Source organism: Mesitornis unicolor, unplaced genomic scaffold (genome assembly GCF_000695765.1).
Source record: "Mesitornis unicolor isolate BGI_N332 unplaced genomic scaffold, ASM69576v1 scaffold20491, whole genome shotgun sequence".
NCBI classification, from domain to species: Eukaryota; Metazoa; Chordata; class Aves; order Mesitornithiformes; family Mesitornithidae; genus Mesitornis; species Mesitornis unicolor.
The window spans coordinates 39,694-59,376 of record NW_010163808.1 but is presented as its reverse complement, the minus strand read 5'-3'; the positions used below and the strand labels follow the sequence as shown (position 1 = coordinate 59,376).

At 47.7% G+C, this 19,683-nt stretch overlaps 2 protein-coding genes across 2 annotated transcripts in view; both read left to right on the top strand.

The window, feature by feature from the left end:
- The first annotated feature begins 521 nt into the window (after positions 1–521).
- Positions 522–17,990, top strand: FAM83C (family with sequence similarity 83, member C). Its single transcript, XM_010194095.1, has 4 exons — positions 522–1,188; positions 6,980–7,147; positions 11,490–11,614; positions 17,048–17,990. Exons 1-4 carry the CDS (start codon positions 634–636, stop codon positions 17,988–17,990), a joined length of 1,791 nt encoding a protein of 596 aa, XP_010192397.1. The 5' UTR covers positions 522–633.
- Positions 17,991–19,623: 1,633 nt separating this feature from the next.
- The window catches only part of EIF6 (eukaryotic translation initiation factor 6), a 4,896-nt gene continuing 4,836 nt past the window's right edge, over positions 19,624–19,683 (top strand). Inside the window, exon 1 of the mRNA XM_010194096.1 lies at positions 19,624–19,681. Within this exon, the coding sequence (XP_010192398.1) occupies positions 19,624–19,681 (58 nt within the window). The remainder of the gene's footprint in view (positions 19,682–19,683) is intronic.

The window sequence follows — 19,683 nt, the reverse complement described above, 5'->3', positions numbered from 1 at the left end:
TGCTGTGCTTGATACAAACACTGTGACCTTGGGATTTCAAACAAGATGGAGCCCGGGCTCCCCAAGAAAGGCTAAGGAGGAGCGTTAGCTCTGGTTCAGGGATGAACAAGTTTCTTGACTGAGTCTGATTACCCACTTGGGATATTTGTATTTCATTATAACTGACACCGAGAAGCATGTTTGATTTGGAATGAATTTCAGGCAGGAACAAGTTTCAGCATCTGCATTTCCACTGTGAGCACAATGAGGGACGAAACAGGTTAGAGCCTGCTTGGCCAAGGGTGGGGACCTCTCGGTAGGGAAGGGGAGGGCAGTACCTGAATCAGTTACAAGGACAGGGAAGGAGCAGCTTGAAGAGCTGACCTCATGCAAAGGGATACTCTAAGCACCACCACGTATCAGGTGTATTTCTGGGGAAGCCAAGTGAGGGAGCTGGGGAAAGCTGGCTCCTCCCCCAGAGTGGGCGGCTGTACCTGGTGATTAACTCCCAAGCGGAGGAGTGAAGCTGATGCTGAGTCCTGAAGGAACCTGTTGGGCGGAGCTCAGCAGTGCAAGAGGGCCAGAGAAGATCTGGAGTCGGACAGAGGACTAATCCAGCTGGAGAGGCACTTCTTGACATCAACAGCTCCGGTCATGTTCAACTACCTAGCAGTGGAGGTGAGACCCCCGTTCCACCGCAGCTATGGGGGCCAGCAAGGGGTGTCTGGGCCACTGAAGAGCCGCCTGGAGCAGCTGAAGAAGCCGTGGTGGAGGGAGCCCACCCCACTGGTGCTCCAGCACAGCGAAACGGCCAGGCTTGCCGTCGATGCCTTTCTTGAGCAGGGCGAGCGCGGCTACCAAAGCGCCATTGCTGAGGAGCGGGAGCTGCCTTTTCTTTCCACCCTGGATATGGAATATATGAACCAGCAGAGAAACCAAAGCTTTCCAGATCCCAATGGGATGAAAGACAAAGAGGCTGACCCTGGCAATGCGGATGCTGGAGACAGGTCTTCCCTCTACTCTGAACTAACGTCTGGCACTTACTTTCCGCTCATGTCCGATGTGCACCCTCCGGAGCTGGAGCTGGGCTGGCCAGGGACATCGCTTCTCGCGGTGTCTTGTGAGACTCAAGCCACTGTGATTTTCCAAAGAAACAAAGCTAACAGCATTAAGGATTTGCTCCGGTCTCTGATCAGCAGGGCACGGACGGTACGTATAGAGCTGCGTCCTTTAAGTGGGGTCTTATGCCACCACACCTGAGTCCCAGTGGCTGGTCCTGTGGCTGTACACCACACCCTCCAAGCTGCTGCTGCTCTCTAGGTGTCTGGCGTGACGTGACTGCTTTTTCTCTAGCAGATCTGTAACTGTTCCTGCTCCTTTGCTGTCATTTCTTTCACGTCATACAGGCAGTACCCTTTAAGGCACTCTGCATCTTTATTTGTGGGTATGCAGAGCACAGGAAGCCTGGATGGGCAGCGTTAACGCTTACCTGTCCTCAGCTGGCAAGTGTGCACCAGCCAGCCCTTCTGCTCCCTGCCAGGGAGTCTGCATGGCCAGGGCTTTCCTCGACTCCTGGACACTGTTAGGCAGAGCCAGGGCTTTCGTCAACTCCTGGACCCTGTTAGGCAGGTCAGGAGGATGCCACTGGTGAGTTGCTGTGGGAGAACGTAGGACCTGAGTAAACTTGTGGGACTGAAAATCCCTGCCTGTGGTTTAAAGTAGGTTAGAATACATCATCATATCTTCTAGACTTGATGTCTGAGGATGAGTAAGATCAGCCTGTTTTGCCCCATCGCGCAGTTTCTGCTGGGTGGAGATTGCCAGCCCTTGAATGTAATAGAAACCGGACAACTGCAATACTTCTGGTGTGAATTTACTCACTAAATCATACTCCTTCTTGTTTGTTTTTTTTACTTTGTCACTGTACTGTGTGCTAAAGCAGCAGCTTGGACACCTGCGCTTCAGACACATTTTCAGCTTTTATTATCTTTGTTCTCTTTATGGTTCTTTCCATCTGTCCCATGTTAATTTTCTGTTGTAGTATTTCATTACAATAGCGTGGTGATACTGAGTAAACTTGTAGTGCAAAGTTCACTTTTAACCAGTCAGCTTCTAGGCAATTACTCTTATCACTCCAGTAGTCTCTTATTTAACTTTACCATCACTCCTTAAATTCATTACTGCCCGGTGCAGGAAGTGAGAGGTAAAGAATTGTGAAGCCTGGATTTCAGCCGTGCCGAGGACATAAGCTGCTGCCAGGCAGACTCAGATTGCCGTGCAGCATCACAGCTTCATCAAAGAGCCATATATCATTGAAATCTGGGTGTAAGGTGTGGTAAATGAGGATCTTGTTTTCTTTTGTCCAAAAGAAGACCGTTTTTGCCACGTAAGCTACTGCTCAGTTGTAAGCAGCCGTTGCTTAATGCCTGAACTTCTGTTGCACCTTTGTAGGCAAATACGGGAAGCTTTGTCCAGGAAGTAAGTGACAAAAAGCATTGTTTGTCCTTGCAGCAGCTGATTAATGATACCTTAAATTATCTGGGGAAAGTCTTGTGACACTCAGTGCATCCTTCTCAGCAACGGGCATTCAGACACAGTCACGGTAGAATGCACAATGTAAATGACTACTGAGAAATGTCCCCTTGTCACTTAGCACGTGTCCCGGATCTCTGATGATATTATGATCCTTTCAACCACAGGAAAAACACCTTGCTGCTTTCTCAGTTCAGAGGAACTCTGTGTTGCTGAAGGGAGGTTGCCCGGGCAGTCGATGCTTTATTGTATGTTAAGTACATACAATACTTGAGCTTTTTGCTTTTCTTGCTTGGCTTGAAAAAGCACTGACAATCTTCAGCCCTTTATGTCCAAGCTGGGGGTTTTCACGCAGTGTTTTTGACTGTTGTGTGAAATGTGAGAAGGAGTTTTCAACCATCTTAGTGGTTTATAACTGGGGTTTTACTGGCTTCTGGGTTAGCAGCTCTGGCCAGTGCTTCCCATGGTTAACTCTATGATTGTTGGCCGTTCCAGCTCATTCACAACCCCAGTTACACAACTTTTTAGTAGTTACTGAGTCATTTTGTTCATCAGACCATCCAAAAAGATGCTACCTGTATGTCTTTTGAAAACAAAAGAGCAACCAGAGGTAGAAAAAATCTTTTGCTTGAAGTGCCAGTAGCAACTGTGCCGAGAAGCCTTTACTTTTTTGCTTGTCAGGTGCTGTTTCTGCATTTCAAATATTGTCAGCACTAGACGTTAAGCTTTCATCATATATCCCTCCTTTAGAAGGTTTCTCCTCCTGTGTCCTGTGAAGGGGGATATGGTGCTGGTGGGATGTGGAAAAGATGTTGAGATCCATTCAGGGATGGGTCATGGATGCATTCAGCTTTTCCTGGGTCCTGTAGACAGGAAGGCGTGGGTCTTGAAGCATTTGCTGTTTTCTCCTGTACAGTCATACAGAACAGCATCAGCTGACATATTTTGCAACAGCGTTATTCGTCCTGACAAATCAGCAAAAAGGGCATTTGTTTTACTGGTACCTTTTGCTGGTGCGGTTTCTCTTTCTTACTTTGCTGCATTTAACCAGCTGTCTTTGAAGATGTATTTTAGGATTTCAGCTTTTCTCTTTGCAGACATAAGAAGATGCGGCGCGGCCACACCTTAACCCTCATTTGATAGTACTGTTGCAATTTTACTTTTGTTGGTTGAGCTCCAATCTATTTTGAACTGTCTGTGCTTCATCTTTTGCCCCTCTTGTGCAACTCTGACGCTGGCAGTGTGTCTGCATTTACGTGCGATGATAGAAGGGTCCCTGATGGTTCCCCAGAGTAGCAATGTATCGCTTCAAATGGCAACGCGACGGTAATGACCAAAGCCACACTGCTATTGGCAAATACCAGCACAACCAGCTCTGCTGGTTAGAAACCAGACAGATGGCAACCCCAGTGGGGTGCTGGTAAGTGCTCTAATTCCCAAAGTGATGACTGCAGTAATTGCTGAATTGTGAGTTTCCAGAAGTGAATTCAGAAATGTCATGAGCTAACCCTCCAATGGCCAGGTGTGAATTTTCTAGAGCCTGTGGGGCAGCTGCATCTTTGCAATGTCCTGAGCTGCCAAGGCTGTGCCACGGGCTTGGAGGCCGTGATCAGCACGGTGAGGAACAGAGATGCTCTGAGCCAGCCCCAGCCTTGCAGCTCCCACCACTGAAACTGAGGGGCTGGAGGCACTGGACGTGAGTTGCTCAGGTTTGTAAGGCCAGATTGACTTGAACGCCCAAGGCTTTTAAATGTCAGACATGAGTTGTCAGGAGTCTGAATTGGAAGTTAAGTACCTAACTTCCACAGCTTTATAGACCTGTTGGAATTTATCTTCGAGGCTTTAGACCTCACTTTTGCGACACATCCAGGGTCTTCTTCCCACAAAACTTCTTGGCTTTGCATTTAGCTGATGATATAGGAGCTGCCTGCTTTGTTTACCAAGAGGTTATGGTGATCTGAGTGGCCCTTGTGGTTGTCCTGTGGCACCTTGCTTAGAATGAGCAGCCCCACCATGGGCGCCTGCATCTCCACCATGCAAGGCTGTGGCAGGACACAACCTCCCCTCTCTTCTCCACTGTGATGCTGCTCACTGCAAACTGCAGTGCACACAGGGCTGCCAGACTTCGCGCCCAACATCGGCTGTGGGTGCTTACCAGCACCACCAGGCCCAACGCTACCCAAATCCCTCCTGTGAAGGGATGCGTGTAAGGAGGCCACAGCCTGTTCCACCTGCTGATGCCAAGTGAAGACCAGCTTTGGAAAACATGACTATCACACAAGGCTCCACCCAGCTTGCACAAGCTCATGTCCCACTGCCTGGGGCGCTTGTTCCCGCGCTGACGCCAGGGCCGTGCCACATGGCTGCCAGGAGATGCAGGCCTGCCTGACAGCCAGCTGCATCCAGCCCAGGCGCCGGGTGCCACGGGTGGCTCTGTGCCATGCACAGCGTGCCTGCTCAGCACCATCCCTCTCACAGCGAGCGCTGCAGACCGGCAGGGCCGTTTTTGGGCAAGCAACAGCATTGAACTCTGCCAAAGCCTATGAGCACTGGTAGAGAAAAGCGAGATGGTGTGGACCTCCACACTGGTGTGCAAGCAGGGCCTCTGGGGTCAAAGGAGCATCAGTCTCTCTTGACTCCATCATGTTGACTTCCCAAGCCAAGTTGAGATTGTCTCTAGTGCCGAGCCTCAAACCTAAGCTTGAGATGAGCTGGAATATCGTGAGGCAAGCATGGCTGAGAGGGACTTGCCTGAGGCCTTACACAAGGTTTGGGCTATAGGTTTTTCTTGGTGCTTCATCATTAGATGATGGGTAGCCCATCAAAGTCATTTGGCTTAAATTGCCTTTGGTCTTTGGCTGAAGGCCACTGTGGAAAGACGTGGTGAGTTCCTGCTTTTCTGTGTGGGTCTCAGTGGTACCTAATGCTGATAGCCCAGCAGCAACGTTAATTTGAGAAGTTGAAGATGCTTCTCACTGCTTTCAGAGCTTGTGTGCAAGGTGTAGTGCAGGGCATGAACATTGAGTAGCAGGGTAAAGTAGGCTATTGGAGCTTCACTCCAAAACTTGGTGCTTTTTGGGTCATCTTTATTTGGGCATCCTCTACTTGGTGCAGAAACTCAAAATTAGAGTTATGCACACAACTTACAAGTACCAACACTTACCTTATTTACTGCTAAGACATGGGAAAGACTGGGACTAAAGTGCTTGGTCAGTAATTCTATTATTTTTCCAGCTTTTGAAATGAAGTTGGCCTGTCAGTAAATCCTTCACTACTTTACCTTTTTCAGTCCCTCAATGTGTTGCCCATGGTTCAAGGTCTAAGTCACTGGATTTCTCTGCAAGCACCCTCAGGGAGGTGTGTGAGGCCTGACAAATCATCCAGCTCAGCAAGTGCTCTCCTGCCCAGTCCTTCCTTCTCCAGGATGTCCCCTGGTTCCTGTCACTAATGGTGATGGCCAGCAGATGGATCCCAGCAGTCCCTTCCTGACCCAACTGATGGCAAACCTTGATGTTTTTCCTCACTCTGTGAGGAACAGTTGAGCAGCTTCCAGTCACATCTCATCTATTTATGGTTGATTTCCCTTGATACGTTGTTCTGGTTGCAGGTTGTACTGTACTTTGAATTTTCTAGTTCTGGGTCAACTCTCTTGTAGCAGGTACTTGTGATGACTTAACCTTCAAATACATTTTCTGTGTTTTCCTTCTAAGATGGTCTGCTGCTTCCCGTCCCAGCTTTACTTATCTTGCAAGTCTTTCGTTTATTGAGATAGATTTTCTTTCATTTTTTAAAAAAATAATGTCAGTATTATTCCTTATTCCTACTCCTAGGTTTCATAGCTATCACTCACATCCTGGGCTGTGTTAGCAGGAGTGCTGCCAGCAAGGAAAGGGAAGGGATCCTTCTCACACACATTATTCTACAGTTTTGTCTAGTCACCCCTAGGATGTGATCTGGGAACAAGGACATGTACATACTTGATCAAGATGCCTTCTCCTTTACCTGGCAGCGTGTCCTTCCTAAAAAAAAGGATGTTTCTTTTTATTAATGTGTTAGTCATCTGTGGAGTCACCCATACCAACTGAATAATGGTTTTGGTCAGTCTCAGCTCTTCTGTTTCTATGCTGTATTTCTGTCATAGTTGCTCAAGGCAATACATACTTGTTGCATCAGTGGAATTGAGAGTTTGTGCACGTTACCCTTTCAGCTATTCCTCTCTGTGAAAGGTGGATGAGACAGGAGGTAGCTGGATGGGGAATGTCTTCACAGTTATTCAATAATTCATCTAACATGGTGGGGTAAGGACTGTTAAACACAAAGGTCCAGAAGCAACCTCCACTCATGTGGCCACAGATGCTCAGTAACTCAAGAGGTCTGAATACTTAATTCATAGTTTAAAGCACAATTCATTTGAACACGAGATTTCAACAGTCTCTTGTTTTTTCCCCTCCCCTTTTCTCCTGGCCAGGTGATAGCAATTGTGATGGATCTGTTTACAGACATGGAAATCCTCTGTGACCTGCTGGAGGCGTCAAGCAGACGTCACGTCCCTGTTTACCTGATCCTGGATGAAGAGTACTTGAAGCATTTTGTGGAAATGTGCAATAAAATGGCTCTTACTCAGGACAGCTTCCCAGTAAGTTTTCAGTCACACATTGGATATGATAAACAAGTCTTGGAATTGATAAAATTCATGTACCCTTTGTTATGTTCCCCCTGCCTGGTCCCTAGGACCTATCCCTTCTCCCACTGTCCTGGGCTAAGAGACCATAGCTGTTTGGTTTAGAAAATCAAGATCTGTCTGGAAGCACAGGGGAAGGAGTGGAGAAGCCTCCTTCCAGCTGGTTTGTGGTCCTCATTTCAGCTTTACACACAGAAAATGGGAAGTCAAGGCCAATAAGATACAGTGTGTTACTGAACGCTTTGCTGGGCTGGTGCAGGTAGGCAGACCAGAAAACTTCACGTGGCCCTGGATCATCTCCTTTCCTTGACCCCTCTCAGCCCCTGCTATAGGACATAGAATTGCAAGACTTAAACTGCTCATAGTTCAGATCCTGGAGCTCAGTTTAGATTCTGGTCAGAGCTGCTGTAGTGCCGTAGCTGGATGGGGAAGGGGAGCAGGGAGTCCCTTCAGATGTCCTGATGCAAAACCTACCATTCCCTCCCAACCCTGCTGCGCTGCCTCAGTGTAAACCCACGTGTCAAAAACCTCATGTGAAGATCTGCTTTTAGGCTTTGTGATTCATGAGGGATTTGTGAAGAGGCTGATTCCCCACTCAAGGGAATCCCTGATGGAGGATGCCCATCAGCAGTGCTGTGTGGTGCCCGGAGCAGGCAAATAAAATTAATGTCAGTGCAACACGGCTCTCTTGGGATCTTTCAGGCTTAGAAATGTACCCCAGAATCTTGCTGCTCCCCATATAGCTTTTCTGGCTACCACCAATGGAAGTTGGTATTTTTGTTGTCACTTGTTAGTCCTGCAAGGCCAGCAGTCCTGGCTGTGCTGCTTCACTGAGTGCATGGGATTCCCTGGAGGACTGGTTTTCTTTCAGCCACCAATTTCATAGGTTTTCCCTTCATCTTGGTGGGGAACACTTGGAAGTTATCCAGTTACCTCAAAACCATCCTTAACTAAAAAACAGGCTTGGGAAAATGCAAAAAATAATGTTTCACAGCATTCAAAATAGATGCAGTTACAAATGTCTTAATTATTTTTTTATCCTGTCTACACAAAGATCCATTTTAGAGACGTTTCCTTCTTCCCCCATCCTGGTGATGCTTCTCCCAAGCCAGACCCATTTCATCCTGCCTTTCGAAACGGCAACTGTTAGGGAAAACTGCTTCGTGCTGGAGCATGTTTGCTTGCAAAAACAAGTGCATCACTCAGGTCACCTGGTGAATCCAGATCAATTCCATCTCTCCAAAATTTATTTGATTTGCTTCTTATCCAAGAGCCTGGGCATTGTTTTTAATTAAGATTAGGAGTAGTTTACATCCATGGAGAAGTCTACGTCTCTTTGTTAGACCTGATGTCATGTCTTGTGCTTAAATGACTAATTAACACTTGCCTGCCTCGTTCAGTGACTCACTGGCAATGTGAAGTACTTCTTAAGCTGATGCCCCTCAAGCGCTACATTACCATACATCCTTGATATTCACAGCCATGTGAAATGAGTGTACATATTTCATTCCTGGCTCTGAGCTGCAACAGGATGTGAGGGTAAATCTCCATTTGGAATAATTGGTGACAATTTGGGGTTTAATGGGGATTTTGGGGCAATTGCCCCTCCAGCGTCTTATTTCTCAGAACATTGTGTGAGCCCGCTGGTGTCAGATCCTGGCGCTGAACATCAGCAAACCCCGTAGTGGTGCATCCAGCATTGGCAGTGGTCACAGCAGAAGAATTAGCTGTTGGAGTTTTTCAAATGGCCATCTACTGAACCTAAAACTACTGCCTAAATCAAGTGAGAGTGGTGCCTGGCAGTCTGGCTTTCCTGCAAGACTGCGCAATTCTCATCTTGTTTGGACAATTCAGGGCCTGGATTGCCAAGAGAAAGAAGAGGATGGAAAAAATGAGCCAGATATCAGAAACTCACCCAGCCTTGGAAAGGATTGAGGGAGTGAAGAAACACTGTGGTGACAGATCTATGGGATATCCCTTACTTAAAGTGGTTTTAGCTTCCCTGGGGAATGGGGCAGGAGGAGAGGAAGCTCCTCCCAGTAAGAACCAGTATTACCGAAACCTCAGCACTGGAAGAGAAAAAACCCTGTGTTGATTTGCGCTGGGATTAGGTGAACACTTGCCCAAGCATCCAGCATATCTCGCTCTATATCAGCAACTTGTGGTGGCATTTCAGGGTATCACAGGTTAACGCAAATCGGCAGGGACCTCAGGAAGTCATCAAGTCTAACCTCCTGCTCAAAGCAGCATCACCTCTGAGGTCAGACATCGTTGCTCAGGGCCTTACCTGGTCTAGTCTTGAACATCTCCAAGCATGGAGACTGCAAAACCTCTCTGGGTAACTTGTTATGATGTGTAACTGTCCTTCATGGGGAAAAAGTTTCTCCCTTCTTATAGGTGACAGATGAGGACATGTTCTGGGACACAAGAAGGCAACAAGTAAGAGCTGCAGTGCAAAGATTGTGAAGCTCCAGCTCGGTTCGTGCTAAAAGTTTCCATGAACTCAAGAGAAGACTGGACAAGTACTCGGAGAAGTGGTCCAGAGGGGGTTCCCACAATGACAAACCACAAAAGGCTCAGGAAATCACAGCAATATTAGGGAGCAGCATCATAAATGATTGCCTTCTTCCTGCTCTTCCCCCGCTGCCCACTGGAAGGCACAGACTGTTGGGTCAGATGGACCCTGATCTGGAGGAGATTTGCTGCTGTTATGAAGCCCTGAGGGGATTGGTGCTCCTTGGGTCGGTGAGGAGACCTCCTCAGCGCAATCCTTTCCCCCCCCGCTGCAATGAGCTCCCCAGCAGATGTTTCTGGGAAGCCCATCTCCTGCCCGCAGGGACTCTGACAGAAGAGCAAAGCCATCAGGAATGGAGTCACCTGCCACAAGGTGACTGCCTCCTGCTCCTCGCCCCCGAGGCACCACTTCCACCCCGTGAATGCCCCGTGAGGCCAGAGACCGGGAGAGCCGGTCCCTGGCTGTGCACAGGCAGCCCATGCACGCTCAGCCTGCCCAGGAGTACGAGGGAGAAGAGGGGACAGCCCAGGAGCAGCTCCTGGAGAAGTGGCAGGGTCGTAGGCCTGTGCCCTGCTTAAAACATCTGTAGGCAAATGACAACTTTTGGTGCTCATCTTTTCTCTGCAGCACGGGCTGTTTACAAACTGCTGGGTCTGGCCAGGCTGAAATCTGCTGTGTGGTGGAGGTGATGCTGCCGCCTCCACCAGAAGCACCCACCGGCCACGGGCAGCACCCACCTCTGCCTAAATGGCCCCGGCGGCCTCTGCAGCCCATACCAATGGCCATGGGTCTTGGTCTTTTGCAGGGCTGATGCTAGGCAGGGATGAGCTCCCCACAAAGGGATCTTCCAGGTGAAACACATGCAGTGACACTTTGTGACAGCTCCTGGTGTGCCAAAGCCACTGGAGGTGGCAGGGGAGCTGGCCTGGAGGGGCAGTAAGGGCTGATGATCTGGCAGGAGGTGCAGCCTTAGGGGTGTTTGCTTGCCTAGGAGATGTTTTGTTTGGCACTGTGTCACATAGACCAGGCCAGCAACTGTTTCCAGTGACTCTTCTGTTCTGCCTTCCCCTGCTGACGTGCAAATAACTTCTGTTATGGGCAAACCCCTCACATTACAAAAGAGGCTCCTGATGGATACTGAGAGTCTTATTTCCCATTTTGTACTGGACAGTTGGTTTTACAGGCTGCAGGAGCATCAGAGAAGTTCTTTGTGGTCCTTAAAACAGATGAGCATCAGATCTGTTTCACTTGAGTACGGCAGCTGAAAATGTTAATATGATTTTAAAATATAGTGATAAAGGGTCATTCTTAAAATGTAGACATACCTTTGTGTAAATCTTTTCTTTACTGAGCAATATTTTGGTTTTAAGAAGCCTGTCACTGTATAAAATCAGAACAGCACATTCAATTGATTAGAAACTGGCTACTTGTTATGAGTCAAAGTTTAGTTTGAATGCAGAACCATCAGCTTGTGCAGTTAAAAGAATATTATCAATAATCTGGAAGAGATTTTATAGTCTTACATACTTCAGAAATGGTCTGTAGGCTCACAGGAATTGGCTTTTGTACCTAAGTGCAACCTGTTAATATTTGCTGAGATTTTTATCTGATAGAAGCAAACAGTGTGACAAAATATTTGGTATGTACGAACCAAGAAGTACTTCATGCCTTGCTGCGCTCTGCCTCTGGGAGCAGAGCTCCTGTTTGAGGGAGTCCCTGAGGGAACATTTTGGTTTAGTTCAGTACACGTCCCCTTACCAACTCTGCTTTCTTTGGTTTCAGAACATGCGCATACGGTGTCTGAGTGGGGACACGTACTACAGCAAAGCAGGCAAGAAATTTGCAGGTCAGGTTCTGGAGAAGTTCATCCTGATTGACTGTGACCAAGTTCTGGCTGGTACATACAGGTAAGAAAAAGTAGCAGCTGCTGTGACAAGGACTGGTGACGCTGAGAAAATATTCGTTACCAAAATATTGAATAATGTAGCTTAACACTGATCTATGGGAACCCTGGCCTCTTTCCTAAGTGTCAATATCTCAGCTCAAGAAGGACAGGAACTGCTTGAAAGAGTCCAGCAGAGCCACAGAGATGCTGGAGGGAGTGGAGCATCTCCTGCTGAGGAGCAGCTGAGGGAGCTGGGGCTCTTGAGCTTGGAGCAGAGGAGACTGAGGGGTGCCCTCCTTCCTGGGGGTCCATTGGGATAGGGCAGTGTCAGGAGGAAGGAGCCAGGCTCTGCTCTGGGATGTCCAATGCCAGGACAAGGGACAGTGGTCCCAAGCTGGAGCACAGGAGGTTCAAGCTGAAGATGAGGCCAAAGTTTGTGAGTGTGAGGGTTATGGAGTATGGCCCAGGCTGCCCAGAGAGGTTGTGGAGTCTCCTTGTCTGCAGACACCCAAAGCCCTGGCCGTGTTCCTGTGTGACTGCTGTGGTGATCCTGCTGTGGCAGGGGTTGCACTGGGGGAGCTTTCCAGGTCCCTTCCAACTCCTCATATTCTGTGATCTGAGAAGTCATCAATATACAGAGACCCTCAGGGATTTTGCAGCAGTTTGAATTTATTGATATTGAATATTGACCGTAATTTAGTCACTTATTTACCCCTTACCGTAAGATCCTCTTGCAGCTTCTAATTACCCCGTTTTCTTTTGGCCACCCATGATACTCTGACATGGAGTACATGCCATGTGGTCTGACATGTTTCTACCATTTTTCAGGACTTTTCTGCATATGTTCAGCAATCCCAGCACAAAACCTGTGGGATTCCAGTGGGTAAATTAAAACTGTTGCTAGCATTTGTATCCCATCTTTAACCAACTGTTACTCCTCGGGAAGCCCTTCCTTTGTACTCTGAGACCACATCATTTTTCTGAGAGTCCTTGCTGAATGTCCGTGTCAAAATCTCTGAAAATTCAAGTATCCAGCATCAAGCAGATCACACGCATCCGTGTGCTCGCCGCCTCCTTCAAAGAGCAGCGAGAGGCTTTTGAGGCATGGTTTCCTTCCACAGAAATACGCTGAGTCTTCAGCATTATGATTATAGTTATTTATGCATCTAATCTTTTTACTCTCTATTTGCTTCTACCAGTTTGTTCAGTATGGAAATAAGACCGGCTGGCTTTTGGTTTGTCAGGAGCTCTTTAAAAGGTTCACATTTACTACTTTCCATTCCTCTGCTACTATGTTCAATTTGAAATGATAGGTTATTCGCTGGGTAATAATTGGAAAATTGCTGACTTCCAGTTTTTGAAGGCTGTTTACTTTAATACTTTCCTTTAATGTGCCTTTTAAAGGCAACATCCAACCTTTGGATGGTTTAAAATCTCTTTATTTTGATAGGTACGTTTTCTCTGAGACTCTAATACAGCATATTTAAACAATCTTCATGCTGCCTCAAGCATTTAACCTTTTTTGTTACTCTTTTACATTTCTTTTTAATAGCATTCCTCACTTTCTCTTTTAAGTTAAGTATTCCTGTTGTGAATTATTTTGGGCCTGAAAGAATATTTGATATGGGTACGTCATGGTTATTTTTTTGCTGAGTGGCCTTTCCAAAGAAACTTTCTGAACTGGTGATGTTATTTCTCCTTTTGTTGGTTTTCTGGTTAGTTTTTCTAAAAAGCAGTCATTTATAGCGGCTCAAACGCAGTTTGTGCAACTCTCCTGGTAATGGCCCCCATTCAATGTGGCCATAACTGAACCTCCCCTTATTCCTCTGCTTTCTGCCTTCTCCTCTCAGCTCTTCCTTACCATGGCGTGTTTACCTTCAACATTCTGCTCAGAAAGTTCACAGTATAGACCTAATACTGTGGTTATTGTATCTGGGAGTGGAATTTTAATCCAACAGGAGCATATTTCATTCATTGATGGATCATTCACCTTCTTTGACTTTTTTTTTTAACATATTGTACCACTGCCCCAGCAAGGTATCCTCTGCTTGTCCTTTCTGTATGATTTCTACCCTTGTAGTTACGCTATTCCTTGATTTTCTCCTACCCAGTAAGTTTCTGAGATGCCTCCTGTGTCAGAGCCATCATTGCAGCTCAGGTATTTCACAACATCTCTCTCATCTGTGGCTCTAAAATTTATGTATGCATGTAAACATTTGTATCTGAGCTGGTTGTTTACCACCAGCACTTTTCTAGACACAGTTTTATTTGTTCAGATGTTCTTCATCAATTCTAATTTCTTACCCAAGTATCACTGATTTCCAGTCTGCCCTTTTATCAGAATACACTTTTCTTGCTTTTATAGCGTGTTTCTTTGAGCATTTATTTAACATAACAAAGTGAAGGATATGAAGGCATTTACTAATGCAGCAGATGAGAGGAGCCCAAGGGCAAATGGGGATAGAGCTAAACAGGATCTTGAACAGGAAAACTCTGAGTAAACATTTGCTAGGTTAGGACTAGAGAAAAGAGGTGGTATTTTCACCCTGAAAGGGAGTTACGTAGCTGTTTGAGTTGCCTTAGAGGAGATTAAATTTTGCAGCTCAAAATAGAAGATGGTTGAAGTATCAGTATGTGGTCTACCAATGGCACGGGGAGGAAGGAGCTCATCGTTTGCTATATTGAAGTGCAAGAAACTTGAGATTTGGGGTTGGAGCCAACACGACAACTGAAACTCAAAGATGAGAGGAGGAAGCTGAGAGGATTACAAAAGCTTTTCACCTGGCTTGAGTACAGAGGAAGAAAAAACTAAGCACATAAGTGTTTGGTAATGGACAGGTAAAGCTACGTGGGTTTGAAGCTGGAGGAGGCTTGGCATTTATGTAAAAGGAAGGTGCTCACATTCTCAGGTATCCATGTCCCAGGCAAGAGGAAAGAGCTTTGAAGAGTGAGTTCCAGATTTAACTCGATGAACAGTCACCTGAAGAAAGAAATTGTAATTAATCAGAAAGTGAGCGCATAAGGAATGGAAAGCATAAGGAATGGAAAGCATAAGGAATGGAAAGCATAAGGAATGGAAAGCAAAGTGTATCAGCAAGGAAAGCCCAGGCTGGTACATAGAGCAAGAAAGGGAGCATTGCCAGAGGATGAGTTGTGTATGATCCTGTGGAGCACACCAAAGCAAAGAGGAAGAAATCTTCAGGTGTATCAATACACCTGAAAAAGTGGATCCAGAAGAAAGAGACAAGGCATGCTGCTGTAAGGGTGAATAAGAAATAACTGAGATGGGATGCCCAAATTAACTGGATATATTGCACTGGTTTTAATCAAAATGAAGATGAAAAGTGAAGATTGGAACTGATTTCAAGTGCACTGGAAGCAAGCTTGAGGAGCTTACTGCAGTAAAGTCAGATTGTTGTCATCTTATCAAAGGAAATGTCACTTGAAATGAAAGGTCTAGTAATGAGTGCCAGAGCACCAGGGCAGGGATGCTGCACACGTCTCCCACCGCCTGGGAGGTGATGTTGTACCTCCATCTCCTGGCAGAAGGCTGAGCTGCACGGGTGTCCCTGAAAGCAAGGCAGGGAAGGGATCCCATCCTACAGGGATCCTTTCTGAGACTTCTGTAATTTATGCCTTAGGGTGATTCAGAACTGGAAATGAGATCTCTGTGTGCAGGAGTTTGTTATGGAAAAAATAATGGCAAGAAAATCCTACCACTTTTAGAAACTCACACGAACTTTTAGCATCCACAGTGGCCTGCAGCAAGGAGCCCCACAACTTGCCTGCGTGTTGTGTTGTGCAAGGAAGTACCTCTTCTTGTCTGCATTGAATTTGCAATCTGTTAACTTCATTCAATGCCTCATTTTTGATACCAGAAGAGACCAAGAACAATCATTCCCTGGCTATTTTCTCCATGCCATCCATGGAGGAAAAGACCTTTATCTGTCTGTAGTGATGGGAAGAGCCATGGCTGGCAAGGCCGCATCGTCCTATCATGGAAACCTGTGCTATGGAAAGGAGGAGAGCTGTGCCACTGGGGGTACTTTTGTGATTCCTTCCAGGTCCTGTTGTGGCACAGAGTGGACAGGTCGCCATTGGATCCACATGGGAAACTGGGACACAGTAATGCTTGGACTGGGGAAAGGACCATAAGAGGCATCAGTGGCAGGGACAGTCATGAGGCCAGGGGAGCGCATTGCTGCTCCTGAGGCTGCTCCCCTTGCAGGGAAAGGACAGTTCACGTGGATGAGAGGAGGTGGCTGGGGGTGTCCATCCTGTGCGTGTCTGTACTTGGGTGCTGGGGGAAGACAGAAGGTGAAAGTCACTTAGTCCAAGGAGGGAAGGAAAACGTAAGCAAGACCTGTTGTTAACCCCCTGCTAAGGTGAGGCCTAAAGGCTGGCTGGGCCTGTTGTGGTGGTCCTGGTAGACTGTTTGAGTTTGAGACATGAGTCCTCCTAGCCAGAAGAAGGAGGACAAACATCCCCATTTGCACAGTCCTGTTTCCAGGTTTGCTGGCAATGGAGGTGTCAGGCTGGGTGAACCGGGATGGCATTTTCCTCCACCTGGCTGACCAGGGTCCTCTCGCAGCTCAATGCTCGAATGCCTGCCCCTCCAGAGGAGAGGGTGCTCAGCCCTCTGGTTTTGGGGAGTTCAGGTGAACACAAGTGTTTGTGAGTGGAGTAAGCCCTGAGTTGGGGTACGTCGAAGCACCGTGCAGTGCAGACCCAGCACTCCTGTGTTGAAGCTGTGAGCAACGTGGACGGGAACACCAGCCCTCACGGGAGCCAGGCAGTGCCCCTGGGACTTTGACAGTGTTGATCAAGGCTACATGAAATCTCACCTGTCTGGACTCTTGCATTTCTTCAAAGAACTCTCACAGCTTTGTGGAAAAAAGCCCTTTGTGCAACCTGCCTTTGCTATCATATCATATTTACCTATCTGGCCATTAATTGCATTCTTTAGAAGAGTCTCTACTAATTTGTGCTGTGCAGCTGTGAGGCTTAATGGTCTGGAACATTAAAAAAATTGTATCACATTAGCAACCTTCCACTCTTCTGATTACGAAGGCATTTTCAAGTGAGAGATAACACATCTTGGTTAGTTACAAGTGAGAGATAACATCAGCCTTGATTCCTTTGGTGATCTTGGGTTGATGTTACCTGGCCCTGCCAATTTGTTACCATCTATCTGCTTCTTGTTCATCGTTTATATTTTCATACGGTTCATTACATCACCAAGCTAAAATGAAATTGCCATTTTATGGTTATTCCTTTGTAATTATGTGATGGGTACATTCATTTCTGCAAGTAATTTTGGACTTACATACTTCAGAGAAAGTTTTAATGACATAAATTGGGTATCAATGCACCACTCGGATGTTAAAATCAATGCTGGGTACCTTGGCACTCTGTGAACTAAAGTTACATGTGTCTGTTGGTTTTTTTTTCGCAGTTTCACCTGGCTCTGCAGCCAAGTCCACACCAACCTGGTGACTCACTTCCGTGGTCACATCGTTGAAGAGTTTGACAAGGAATTCCGGTATTTGTATGCAGAGTCCAGAGCAGTGACCAACTTCTGTGTGCCAGATCCTGGGACATGCCCCTCTTCTCAGAATACCTCGAAAGCTGCCAGATCCCTTTTAAAACCCCCACAGGTGAACGATGCTGAAAGCTCGAGCCCCTCCAGCAGCATTTCCAACGTAAGCATCAGAACCGTAAAAATATCTCCCTTTCTGAAAAACTCCAGCTGCAATAAGCAGCAGGAAAAGCAAGATTCAAGCTCTGATTCTGATAATAAAAAGGGGAGGAAAGACACATCTCTGAAGCCCACTTGCCCGAAGCAGCAAGGGGAGCCACCAGACTCATCCGACACCCCTCCAAATAAATCCACGCCAGCCTTGTATCACAAATCAAATCCCGTGACAGCAAGGACATTCTTGCAGCCAGAGCCTTCCCCTGCGCCGAGCTCCAATAAAGCTGGTTCTCAAGGGGACAGTAAGGCTGACAGCAGCCGCGGCTCCCCATTAGGACAGGAGCAGACTTTGCAGTCCCTTTCAGAGGGTGCCAGTAGCAACGAGACAAACGTGAAGCAGAAGGGGCCTGCTGCTACCTCCAGGGAACTGACAGCAGAAAATGACACCACTTTTTATGGGATGGAAAAAAGACAGAGTCCTAGACCTGGAAAACTGGACCTGCTGCCCCCTTACAACCAGCCAAAACGAGATAAAAAGCCGGTAGTTCCTTGCTATGATAAACTCGCTGAGGACACGCTGATGGAAAAGAGGAGCGCATACGGGGCTGAGAAAAGATTGACTCTCGGGCACAGTAAGCTGGATCTGATCACCAAGTACAACAAGTTAAAAACTAAACATATACACAGTCGGTTCGAACTCTGATCTGGGCCTCCAAGTGTCCTTTGGTCTTATTTTCATGTGGTTGCTTTTCCCCGCCAATCAGCATATCTGGGGCTTGAAATCAAAATATGGGTGGCAGATTAGGGTTGTTCCTGTTAAAAGGTGTCTGTGCAGTTTCTAATAGATGCAGATGACTGGTTCAGATAAGATTAGCAAGTACAGTCGAAATTTCAATTACAAGATCATGGCAGAAGAGAAAAACTTATATAAACATAGTCCACGCTTCTCCATTCTTGTTACTCATTTGGGAAAGAACCATTTCCCCCCAAACTTACAGCAAAACCATTGCTACAGCTGGAAACTGTTTGGCCACTGAGGTCTTCACGGTGAACCCAGGTTGTCTTTGTACTGAGCGATTGCTCTCCCTGTATCCATGTGCTGGAAATGAAGTGGTCAAACGCAGGGTAAAGTCATTGAAAATAAAGGAGCTGTTCTGCTGGAAAGAGCTGTTGGGTCCCTCGTGGGGAGGTGAGCGCCCGAGCTTGGCCAGGGCCCCTCTGCGCTGAGCTGTGCCATGGCTGACATCTGCATGGGGTTGACGTTGTGGTGTCTGTGCGGGTGGGATCACCACATGGGTGATGGCTACAAAGATGATGAAGGGAGTGGAGCATCTCCCTTATGAGGAGCGGCTGAGGGAGCTGGGGCTCTTTAGTTTGCAGAAGAGGAGACTGAGGGGAGACCTCATTCATGTTTATAAATATTTAAAGGGTGAGTGTCACGAGGATGGAGCCAGGCTCTTCTCGGTGACAAACAATGATAGGACAAGGGGTAATGGGCACAAACTGGAACACAGGAGGTTCCACTTCAATTGGAGAAGAAACTTCTTCTCAGTGAGGGTGACAGAGCCCTGGCCCAGGCTGCCCAGAGAGGTTGTGGAGTCTCCTTCTCTGCAGACATTCAAAACCCGCCTGGACGCCTTCCTGTGTAACCTCATCTGGGTGTTCCTGCTCCGGCAGGGGGATTGGACTGGATGAGCTTTGGAGGTCCCTTCCAATCCCTAACGGTCTGGGATTCTGTGTGATTCTGTGGGTGGTGTCTTGATACCTGAACACGGGCGGCAGCTGACACAGGTGATGCCTGGACACAGGTGGCCCCTGTACATGAGTGCTGAGGCACTCGGGTGACATCTGGATCACGGGTGTCATGTGCACACGTGTGACACGTCTGCAACCAGGTGCTGTTGTACACAGATGGTGTCAGCACAAAGGTGGTGCTCGGAGACAGGTTCTGCACACGAGTAGCATCTGGACACGGCTTCTGTCAGCACACAGGTGATGTGTCCAGGCACAGAGACAGTAATGGCACGGCCGGGCCCATGGTGGCATCTCCAGTCGCGACAGAGCCCTCTCGGGGCCGGGGCAGCCCCACCAGGGTCCCCCACGAACCCCTCCATAGCAGCGGCGGCCTGGGTGGCTGCGCCTCCCGCCCGCTGGGGGGCGCTGTTCCCGTCAGGCGCGGCCGGGGCCGTTCTGCCCCGCGCTTTCCGCTCGCCGGAAGCGGAAGAGGCGCTGCCGCGTGTGTCCGGCAGAGGCCGCGGCGCCTGGAAGTAGCTGGGCGCGTCCCCGTCGCAGTGTCCGGTTCCAGTTCCAACTCCAGCACCGTCCCCAGCCCGGCCATGGCTGTCCGCGCCAGCTTCGAGAATAACAACGAGCTGGGTTGCTTCGCCAAACTCACC

Excerpts from the sequence above, each read along its gene's own strand:
- FAM83C (XM_010194095.1), top strand. The coding sequence starts at position 634 with ATGTTCAACTACCTAGCAGTGGAGGTGAGACCCCCGTTCCACCGCAGC. Across the intron at positions 1,189-6,979 it reads TGATCAGCAGGGCACGGACG|GTGATAGCAATTGTGATGGA; the intron begins GTACGTATAGAG and ends TCTCCTGGCCAG. Across the intron at positions 11,615-17,047 it reads GTTCTGGCTGGTACATACAG|TTTCACCTGGCTCTGCAGCC; the intron begins GTAAGAAAAAGT and ends TTTTTTTCGCAG.